General features: G+C 35.8%; 1 protein-coding gene across 1 annotated transcript; it reads left to right on the top strand.

The window, feature by feature from the left end:
* The first annotated feature begins 1,613 nt into the window (after positions 1 to 1,613).
* LOC137491060 (uncharacterized) lies at positions 1,614 to 11,022 on the top strand. Its single transcript, XM_073948432.1, has 5 exons — positions 1,614 to 1,696; positions 6,425 to 7,490; positions 8,501 to 8,656; positions 9,346 to 9,444; positions 10,160 to 11,022. Exons 2-5 carry the CDS (start codon positions 6,444 to 6,446, stop codon positions 10,454 to 10,456), a joined length of 1,599 nt encoding a protein of 532 aa, XP_073804533.1. The 5' UTR covers positions 1,614 to 1,696; positions 6,425 to 6,443; the 3' UTR covers positions 10,457 to 11,022.
* Positions 11,023 to 11,859: the final 837 nt, after the last annotated feature.

Here is an 11,859-nt window from a genome sequence, read left to right as displayed (position 1 = left end):
TTTATACTTTACTTTGTTCTATTCTCGTCCACAAAACATTCTGTAAAATGAAACACTGCCTCAGCTTACCAGAGTAAAGTTTGTTAAATCCAGTATGTTCTTCAGGCACACTAATAAATTGTCCTCCAGAATTGCTCCAGGGTCCTCAGGCAAAATGTGGTGCATAGTCGAATCGCCGCAAGGTGGCGTTGAAGCAGTTGTGGAAAATACAGTATAATACACGAATTTTTACAAATACAGTACATCGCTGTATATGTTGTTCGACGTCACACTAAATTCCCATAATGCAACGGTAAATACAGTTATTTACCGTAAAAGGAATTTGCAGTATTACACTGGGTGAAATACAGTAAATAACTGTGTAATTTACAGAAATGTCTAACAGTGTATAAAGCATCAGCTATACATTTACTGAAATGCAACAGTTGGCCCCCCTGTGCAAACAGCAGTAAAGATGCGAGCCTGTTTTAATCTACATTGAACCCTGACGGAAGGCCTATATCATGCAAAGTTATTTGTTGATAGTGAGTTATGGAGACATTGATGGCTTTGGTGAGATCGACGAGTAAACATAAGGTAAGTAGTGTATGGAAATATATTTTATATTATATATTTTATATATTGCAGATTTAAAATGCATACAGTATAAAATAAGGGTTCATAATTTCACAGGTTGTAAACCTTTTATTCATTAAACACCCCGTATAAAACCCAAGCACTGAATAAGAGTACTAATGTACTCACGCAGGTGCATGTACAGTACATTTGCAGATAGCAATAGGTTGTCACCATCCTTGCATAATTCTTCATATGTATACAATACTTGAAGAAAAGTACATCGTAAACGTAATATACTTACGCGGATCTTTGCTTGATAAATATCTTATTGTTACTCCCCTATTACGCATACATTATGGTTTGTTCTTTTGCAATTTAAAGAAAAGTACAACGTTATTTCACAGTACTTACGCGGTACTTTTCATGCTGAATATCTGGTTGTTACCCCCTTCTTACCCAAACATTACGGTTTGTTCCCTTATAACTACACATACGTTCATTATACTTACACAGTACGTACAGAAAAGTACACTGTAATTTCACTGTACTTACGCGGTACTTTGCGGGTTGTAAAAGAAAGCGTTACCAAAATGCTAATGTTACTTAAGTGCTACCGTATGCTACTTTATGTTATTACAAACTAACAATTAAAAAGGGATCGTATTAGTAGGATCGAATGCGAAAGTTTAATTAACAAAGTGTTGTTGTCATGACTACAGAACAGATCACGGGCTAAGTTATGCCGTGGATTGGTTCGTTAGCTAGCTCACCAGACCTGTTAGCGTTTGCTAACATCATCGCAACTCTTGCTACATTGAGGATGGATAATTTAGTAAATACAGATATGTATGTTGTATGAGTTCAGGGTGCCTTTATATCATCAGAGATCCTGTTAGTATACTGTAGCATTACTTCAGTAAATTTATCAGATTTCTCAATTTCATTTAAATTCTGCACAGTAAATTAATTAGAGATTTTTGGTTGAAATCCTTTAAAACTATTTCTACAGTATTACTGCAATAACCCCATTATTTGCCAGTAATGTTTACAGAAACATTTTGACTTTATTCTAACATACTCTTTCTTGGTATTTAGATACTCAAGTGCATTACCTGGGGTCTGCGATCTTCACAAACAGGTGAGACAAAATTTAGAATAGATACAATTACAGCTATAACTATTTTCAGGTAAGTAAAACATATTGTGAAATATCACAATCAAGAGTCTGGGCTCTATAGACTTACATTTGATGTAAATCATTTTTAATATGTTTTTATGTGTACCAATTACCTGAAGGCATATCATCTGCTGTCTGTGTCCTGCCCACAACAAAGTAAAAAAAAAAAGAACCAAATAGGGCAGTTTCTAATTATCAATCTTTTTCTAAAGGCTGACTGATAATTCTTGCTCACTGAACTGTCATTTGCCACTAAGATTTGCTCAATGTTTCTGTAATAAAAAGGATTTTACATGTGGTTACTAAAATCCTTCATGTAGTTAATTATACTCCACAATTAATAACTACCAAGCTTTTAAAGTGCATCATAAAAATGTGGTTTAAATTTTAAGGAAAAAATAAATTAATTAAATGTGGCTTCAGCAGCAAAGGACTACACTAATGCCTGCATGCAGGGAATTCATACAGAGACCCGAAATGGAGGTGATAGTGGGGGAAAAAAATGGGTGGAAGAAAAAAAAACTGGGTGATAGGAAAATATATATTTTTGAGTTTTTGCGTTCCCTTGAAAAGATGTTTTGCGAGGAAATGCAAAGTTGTTTTGTGATCCCTCGCAAAACTGTTGTTTGACAAACCCTTCCCGTTCACTTCATACATTTCAACCCTACCATTTTTGCGGTGATTCTCCTGTATATTACTATTCTATCCCACTATCATCCTATCATATCAAGTAGTTTCCTGTATTTCCCCCACATTTTTAATATTGAAAGCACGTTTAAATGAATATAAAAATGTCTGCATTCACTTTCTTTCCATTAATACTGTGTGTCAATCATTGCCCTTCCTGTGTAATCTCTGAATCAGTGAATGCATGTATAAGCACTGACAGATCAGCTTTTATACATGCCATTTAAAGAGGGGTTAAAGTGCAGGACACTTTGGGATTTGGGTGTGTGTAAACAGACAAATACACTTAATAATATGTAAATGTATTCCTCCTGTATGTGTTTATTTTAAACACAACTTATTCTCCTAAATAAGTACAAACAGTTACTAAAGTAATCGAATGCTTTCATTCTGAATCTGTGCATTCTTACAGTGACACATGTTAACAAAGAAAACAAAATCAGAGATTCATTTGCTGCTCTTTACTTATTTGATAACAGAGGTGTCACTTTAAGAGTGCACAGATGTATAATGAAAGCATTCATCCTTCAGTCAGCGCTTATACCTGAATTCACTGATTCAGAGGTTGCATAGGAAGGACAACGAACAACGCACCACTTTAATGGAAAGAAAGTGAAGGCAGATTTTTTTATATTAATTTAAACATGCTTTCAAGATTAAAATATGGGAGAAATATGAGAAATACGTAGTGATAGAATGATATTGGAATAGAAATACAAAAGTACAAAATACTAGTGCTAAAATACAGAAGAATCCAGCTCGGCAAAAACGGGAGGATTGACATGTATGAAGTAAATAGGAAGTGTTTGTGAAACAACATTTTTAGGAGAGATCGCAAAACATCTTTTCGAGGGAACAGAAAAACTTTTCTATAATTGAAAAAGATTCTATAATTGACAGGCAACCGTAATTTAATACATATTACACTGAAAAAGAAAAAAAAATCACAGGTTTCATTAGAATTTGATGTTGTTAAAAGCAAGTGTAATAATGTATACACAACAAAGTATGTAGCTTTTTTAACATAAGTTTGCATGTTGCTTTACTATGTTTGGATTATTAATATTGGCATAACCTTGAGGGATACTTAACACTTGTAAACAAAGGGGAGTGTCCTGAAAATACTGAAAATAATTTTCTTTCTTATTTATGAACTGTAGGCAAAGATAAAATGAGTTGGCCATGCAAAAGGTGCAGTGATCACTTACCTACCAGAAGTGACATTTTGAAACATTATAGACTGCATCATGGAACCTTTGGTCATAGTCATTCATTACCATGCATTTACTTGGAATGTCCATGTTTTTTCAAAACTTGGAGTGGTTTGCATTCGCATTTGTCTCGATGCCATCTGGAAAGTCAGACACAAAGACCTGAGATTGTCCTGTCCTTTACATGCCTGGTGTGTAGGACACAAGGGTTTCCAACAGAAAGAGAATATTTTGCACATGTTGGTCATCACCTTAAAAGTAATGTGACAGTTGAATGTGTGTTTCAAGGGTGTGATTTCCAAACCAATATTTATGGAACGTTTACAGCACACAAACACAGGAAGCACACTCCTCATACTCAAAGCGATTTTAAAGAAACTGTTCTTTTTGAAAAGCCAAACCAGACACCAACTTTTGAATTAGATAACACTGGAGCCACCCAGAATGAAAATATAGATGAATGTAGTGGAGAAGGAACCAGCTCATGTGCACATTTTGTGCAAAAGGATGACAGGTACTTAATTGTGGACCATATAGCTTCTTTCCTGCATAAATTGGAAAGTGTGCATAATGTCTCAAACAGGTGTATTGATGAGTTGGTAGATGAACTGCAGTTTGTGTCATCAGCATCCATGCCAATTATCAGAGAAATTGTTGAATCACACTTGAAGAAAAACAACTGTGTCATTGACAGCACAGTTGTAACCTCTTTATTTGAGGAATTAAATGAATCCAACCCCATAAGCATGGCTTTTGATAAGGATGGGCCACTGTCATCAGCTTTCAAAAGGAGACGGCACTTTCTAAAAACATTTAACGTTGTAGAGCCAGTTGAATATGTTCTTGATCCAATTAAAAAGAAGAGTTTTCAGTATGTTCCAATCCTTGAATCATTGAAACAAATTTTAAACAACAATGATATCAGAGAACAGTTTCTGAGAGATTATGGAAACACAAGTATTCCTGCACAGTACAGATCATTCCGTGATGGTGCCTTTTATAGAGAGAGTGATTTTTATTCTGAAGAGCAGAGAATCTGCATATTCCTTTATGTAGATGATTTTGAGGTATGCAATCCCTTAGGAACATCTCGAAGGAAACACAAGATAACAGCCGTGTACTGGATCTTGGGAAATAACCCATCGTGTTATCGCTCCACACTAACTTCAGTGTATCTAGCACTTTTGTGCAAAGCTAATGATATTAAGACATTTGGATATGCAGAGGTACTCAAGCCACTCCTTGATGACATAGCTGTACTGGAATAAGATGGAATTTTGATTCCAGTCATAGGGAAAACTGTCAAAGGGTCCATCTACTGTGTAGTTGCTGACAATCTTGGTGCACATTCACTTGCTGGCCTTGTAGAAAGTTTTTCAGGAACATACATTTGCAGGTTCTGTCTAGGAGAGCATGCTGACTTTCAAGAAAAGGAAGTGAGATCAGGTGCTTTTAACATTCGAACAAAGGAGGATTATTCTCTTCATGTCAAAACACTACAAGAGAACCCTGCATTACCACACACTTTTGGTGTGAAAAGGCCCTGCCCACTGTCAGAGAAGCTAAGCCATTTTCACATGGTTGAGGGGTATCCTCCTGATATTTTGCATGACCTTTTTGAGGGGATTGTTCCCATGGAATTAGCACTGTGCTTTAGTGATTTCATAGCCAAAGGATACATCACTCTTGATGAGCTTAACAACACAATCAAATCATTTCCCTACAAGTGGGGAGATAAGACAGACAGTCCACAGCCCATTCCCATTGCATTCTCCACTCGAAAAAGTATCGGAGGTAATGCCCACGAAAACTGGACCCTCATCAGGCTGCTCCCACTAATGATAGGTCACAGGATACCTTTGAATGATCCTGCATGGGATGTAATTATGTGTCTGAAAGAGATAGTTGAACTTGTGGTAGCTCCAACTCAAAGTGAAGCAAGTATATCATCTTGATACAAAGATTTCTGAGCATCGACTCAGATTACTTGCTGCATTTCCTCAGGTTAAGTTGATCCCTAAACACCACTTTCTGGAACATTATCCAATGCTCATTAAAGTGTTTGGACCGGTCATTGGATTTTGGACTATGCGATTTGAGGGAAAACATCGTTACTTCAAACAAATTGTGAGGCATACAGGGAATTTCAGGAATGTTCTGTTTTCCCTCGCAAACAAGCATCAGTTGATGATTGCATACCACCTGCATGCAACTACAACCGTTCCCACTTTCAGTACTGCCAGAGTATCCCAGGTGCCTATAGCTGTTCTGCATACAAATGTACACAATGCAATATGAAGAGTGTCGCCGGGTCAGACTAATGTACATCTTTCTAACACGGTTACAATTTATGGAACTACATACTCTAAAGGCATGATTTTGGCCTATGGATCTACTGCTGGACTTCCAGACTTTATTGAAGTTCTTCAGATAGTAGTTCTGAGAGAAAAAGACCATTTTATTGCTAGAGTATTAATTTCCTGGTATGATGAGCACGTTCGAGGATTTGAGCTGGAGAGTACAGAGCAAGTAGTTTTTGTAGAACAGAAGGATCTCACTGATGTCTGCCCGCTTTCAGACTACAATATTGCAGTAAGGCGAATGGTGATGCTGAAGCGCCATATTTGTCTGGAATAGATACACATTTCATAAACTGTACCATTTGGTGTAGTTCAAGTGATGGGACGTATGTTTTTCAAGATTTTCACGCACATACAACAAAGAACGGTTGCTAAACAATGCCAGACTGAATGTAAAAATAACTAATATGCTGTTTTGTCTTGTTTTCAAGGCAACATTAGATCATCAAAATGGAGGCAGCTGTAAAGTTCCGTGTAATCCTGGACCATGAGATAAAGAAACTTTGTGTTCCTGAAATGCCACGTACAGTAAAAGAGTTGGAAGCAACCATAAAACAGACGTTTGAGATCTACGTGGACATAAGCCTTCAATACAAAGATCAAGATTTTGATGACTTCATTACTTTAAGTTCAACTGATGACCTGAAGGATAGGGACACACTAAAGGTAGTGTATGTCCCACCTGTCATTTTGCTAACAAAAGAGATTCCTGACCTTCAAACAGAAGATTGCTTTGTATCCAGAGCAGTGTCAGAAAATCACTTTGCGTGTCTACCATCCACATCAAGTGGCTCCATCTCTGCAGAATCAGATGACACCATACTACTCAGTCCCTGTAGCTCTGAAATGCACAAACCATGGCCAACAGAGTTTCCTATTCCAAAGTTTTCGTATAACACAGAGTTAGCGCTTCAGTATGGCAATGAGAACTTTCTCAGAGATGGTTCTCTTTTGTACAAAGAGAAGTCTTATCCTGGTATAAAGTCCAACATCCTGGAGTGTTTGGCAGAGCTCATATTTTCATACACTCCATACCCAAATGATGCACATCGATGTGCAGTAGCAGAGGCTCTCATAAAAAGGCGTCCATGTTTGAAGGAGCCAGGCTCTTTCAATGGTCTCTATGGATGGCAGCAGAGCCTAAAGTATAAAGTAGGAAATTACCGAAGCAAACTTCGAATGCATGGGATTCCAGAAGTCTTGGTGAACTCTGTAAAGCGTAAATCTTCTGAGAACAAACAACCAGCAAAAAACATCAAAAAAGCTCGGAAAGCTGAGTTAAACTACCTGCCCCCTCATCCACCTGGTCAAACGGATGATTCCCTTGAGAGTAAGAGACTAGAGTTGACTTCTGAGAACAAGAAAAAGAATAACGACAGAGTTATAAATGAGTTGATGTCAAGTACCTTCAGTTTGAGAAGACAGGAGATTGTTGGTCAAGCCCCAGGTGTCACAGATCTTCTAGAGAGATGGCCCGCCCTCTTAAAACCTTCACAGGTAGGGTAAACTTAGCAAAGCCAACTAGCTAAAATCATTGTGTGTGTGTGTGTGTGTGTGTGTGTGTGTGTGTGTGTGTGTGCGCACATGCGCGCACATGCTTGCGTATGTTATCTACTTGTGTGTCTTAATAAATACACTGTAGTACGTACTTTCAGTATCTTCATGAATTATTAATTGTTCCCTACATTATACTTTACAAACTTCATGATGGTATGGTAAATGGCCTGTAGTTGTGAAGTGCTTTTCTAGGATGGAAAAGTAAATCTAGTTTAGCTAAAAAAAATATCTAGTATACATAGCTGTACAGTAGCTGTAAAATATGCTTCTTTAACTAGAATTCTATCACTGAAAAGTTTTAAAGAAAGTTTTTAATTTGCCTATAAGAAGCTGTTTGAGGTTCATTGTCTTACAAAACAATACAACCGTACATTAGCTAAATCTTATCTTAACAGATCCTACACTTTTAAGTAATAAAATCAACCGGATATACAAAATCTACAGTAGTAAACATTTTAAGTTCAATGAAAATTGACAAAGTTGTGCTAGGACAAGAATAATGTATAGTTTTATGTTTTAGGATAATTTTGATAAAAGCTTTTGATGCCTTTAAAATGTTGATTGCAGGACAAGAAAGCTCATAATATTTACATTTGAGTGCTGATCAACTAAAAAAAATTTAACTCTGACAATTTTAAGAAAGATGAGGGGTGTGGAAGGAAGAGAGAGGAGGGCGGGAGAGGAAAGTAGGATATGGAAGGAGTGCAGAGGAGAATAGTACAGAAGGAGAAACAAGTAAACTGTACAAAAAGCTATAGACTTGACTGAAAACTGAATTTTATTCTTAAAAAATAAATGCATATTAAATATGTTCCTTAACTGCTTGACACAGTCTATCTTTTTGATTTGATAGGTAAAAAGCACATTTGCATATACAACTCATGTTGTTTAAATCACAGTAAAAACATCACATTTGGTTTGTAATTAAGATGATCTACGTCTGTTTGCAGATCTGTGAAGAGTTCTTGAGAATCAATGGCATATCACTTGAGTCAACATTTATGTCACAGCTGGACAGACATACCCCAAGGATGTTGTCACTTTTCAATGAAAAGGGAGGAGCAGTTGGTCAAAGAATCAAGGTCGAAATGATGAAACTCATCCAGGTAAGAGGGAAAAAAGGAACTTGTGTTTTCATCCAAATGTATTTTCTATTATGTACTTAATCATCAATATGAGAAAGAAGGTGGTGTATACAGTATGTGTTTGCAGCATATGTTAAAATAAACTGAGTGAGTTATTAAAGTCTAACTCATTGTGAGCACATTCATACTACCCATGAACTAATCAGTGGAAATGTATGTTTGAACATTCAGTGAAGTTACACTTTCTCTGTGTACTTCAGGTCTGTTGGTCTGTCTGTAATGGATATGCTGTCTGAATATATTTGTAAATGAATGAGTGATGCAATTCCCTGGTCTCCCTTTTTCATGATTGTATCTTGCTCCTAAACATTATTTTTTTGCTTATAAATAGTCAATTTAAACATATTTAAGAAAACTTTTAAGGTGAGAAATAGACTGTTCTTACTTGATTCATATTGTTAAATACAGCCTACTTGGAAAGATACATCTCAATTTTGTAATCTGTTCCACTTCACTTTAAATAAACAACATGCACCTATATTTTTCTTTATGATATGCTTGTGGTTGTGAGATCTTGTAGTATAGTATTGTATAGTAGGATATTTGACAAGAATTGAATGATTAGTTTAAATACAGAGTGGATGTGGTTACAGATGTGGTTTGTGTTGTCATCCAGCTGTGAATTTTGATCATATTTTACTTTTTGACAGGATCCATCTGCCTCTGTAGACAAAAGGAGAGAAGTGGTTCTGAGATGCCTGGTAGAGTATATGGGAGAGAGACAAGAAGATCTCATCAGTGTCTACCATGTATGTATTGGCCTTAAATCTACTTTTCAATTTTTTTTTTCTGTTTGTATTGATATTGTGTTGATATGGGGTAATTGCTTTTGCTCTTGAAGGATGGGTCACCTAAAACTAAATATTCTGTCATCATTTACTCACAATAACTTCAAATTTTTATGAGTTTCTTTCTTCTGTCAAACACAAAATAAATCATTTTGAAAAAAAGCTGAAAACCTTTAACCATTGACTTCCATAATAGGAAAAACAAATACTATAGAAGTCAATGGTTACAGGTTTTCAGCTTTCTTGAATATGTTGTTTTGACTTAAACTAAAATAACTCATGGTGGTTTGAAACCACTTGAGGGTGAGTAATTTTACATTTTTGGGTGAACTATCGCTTTAATGTGATGATCAAAGTAGTACAGGAAAGGAATATATATATATATATATATATATATATATATATATATATATATATATATATATATATATATATATATTTTATTGTAATGTAAGCTTTGAACCAGAAAAATGCAACACACTTGCTAGATCATGATAGCATTGAAATTTCCTTGGTCTGCATTATTTTGGTCTCATGCTGTAGTCACAGAGCCCGCGGAGTATCCACCTTTATGAACAAAGTACAATGTAGAATTTTTGTTCTATGTGTCTGCTAAATTCATCTCATTACCTGTCCCACTAACTCTGACCAAATAATTTTTTGTCTCCACCAATAGAGCTGTGAGGAAACAGAGGTCCATGCTGAGCTTGGCAGCTGTCCACTGAAGATTTACATGTGCCATCAGCCCGACACGATTGGCATCATCATAGAAGGACAGCCCGTGGTCAGAGGTTTGCCAAACCTGGCAAAAGCATGCTGCCTACTTTTTGGACTGACATATGCCATTGACCTGAAGTATCCATCTAAACTGATGTATACGTTTGAGATTTACCAGAGGCTGTTTGTGGGATTGGACCCCATGCGTCCTAAGTCATCACCCAAGTATGCAAAACTTCTCACCAAATTATCTTAGATAGAATTCTTCGTGGATATGGCATTTTCTGCCATAATTTGAAAAAAAAGTTTACCAAATACCAAGTGAAACGTACTGTAATCAGAAAATCTGTTAATATTTGTTCAGGGTGATAAAAATATTTGTTTTAAGAATTTATTTTTTTATCTCAATACCCAGGTAACTCTGGCAATATAATTTTCTAATTTCCATTGTTATTTTTTCCTCTGTGTTTATTCTTCAGTGCCTTAAATTCATGTGGACTTTGGATTGTGTTCTTTGTCAGTCATTACCTCACGAGGTATATACTGTACACAGCAGTGTTTTGGCACAATTTGGGAGTTCTTAAAAAATCATAGTAGTTCAAATTATAGAAATACTCTATTCGTTTTTGACATTGTCAACGTTCCAGTGTGATAAAAGGTCATAAGCAATTTGGATATTTGACTTGACTGTTAAGAACAAGTTGAAAATGTATGCATACCAAAGTGTTTTTGTGTGAATTTGAAGCCACATTTATGACCCTTTTTGGCAGTCACTGTTAAAGATTACAATGGTTGACTTTCAATAAATGTTATGGTCTTCAATCCAACTTCTCATTTTTTCTTATTCAATAAAACTTGTAATTCTTATTGAGAGGAGAGTATGTTAATCTGTTGTTAGTTCTGTTCACTGTATAGTGCTTATAATACAGAAAGTATTATTTGTTTGAGGTTATAGCCAGAACTCAATTTAAATAAGTTAATTTATCAAATGATTAGGTTAATTTTACTAAAAACATATATTTTTTAAAACCTAATTAAAATTGAGTACAGGTTACATATTGCAAACTATAAATAAGTTACCTGTAACAAAAAAGTATGTTTATCTAACTGAGTAATTTTAGAATTATAAGTTAGCTCAACTTGATTTTGTTGCATTAGTTTTAAGTAATATTATAGAGTTTATTTTACTTAAAAAGGTCTTGAAGTTGTATCAACTTAAAACATCCGATGCAGCCACTTGCCTCACTTTTTATTAGTTAAATCAAGGTAACACTTTTTACAGTGTAGTCTTGTACCAACCAGACATCTCTGAGTACACTGGCAAATGGAAAGGTGTTTGAAAAACACAGAGCAAAATGGCTGTGGACACTTGTGACATGATCTTTTTGCCCAGGATTTACTGAGAACTGAAAAAGCTACATTTGTTCAGAGACATTCAAAAGAGACACTAACAAGAGATTGATGAACTGTTCAAAGAGAAAAAAAAGCTCCACCAGAACTTTACATCAGCTGAGTCAAAGTAAGAAGCCAGCCCAAAGAGAGAGGGGGAAACACTGTGCCCTGACATGAAGGAATTTCAGGACACCACAGAAGCACCAATTTGTGAGCTATAGTTGTCTCAGGTTGCGAGGGGGGATAGTCTGACAGTCCATCTCAAAG

This window comes from Danio rerio, chromosome 4 (genome assembly GCF_049306965.1).
Source record: "Danio rerio strain Tuebingen ecotype United States chromosome 4, GRCz12tu, whole genome shotgun sequence".
NCBI classification, from domain to species: Eukaryota; Metazoa; Chordata; class Actinopteri; order Cypriniformes; family Danionidae; genus Danio; species Danio rerio.
This window is presented reverse-complemented; position numbering and strand designations above follow the sequence as displayed.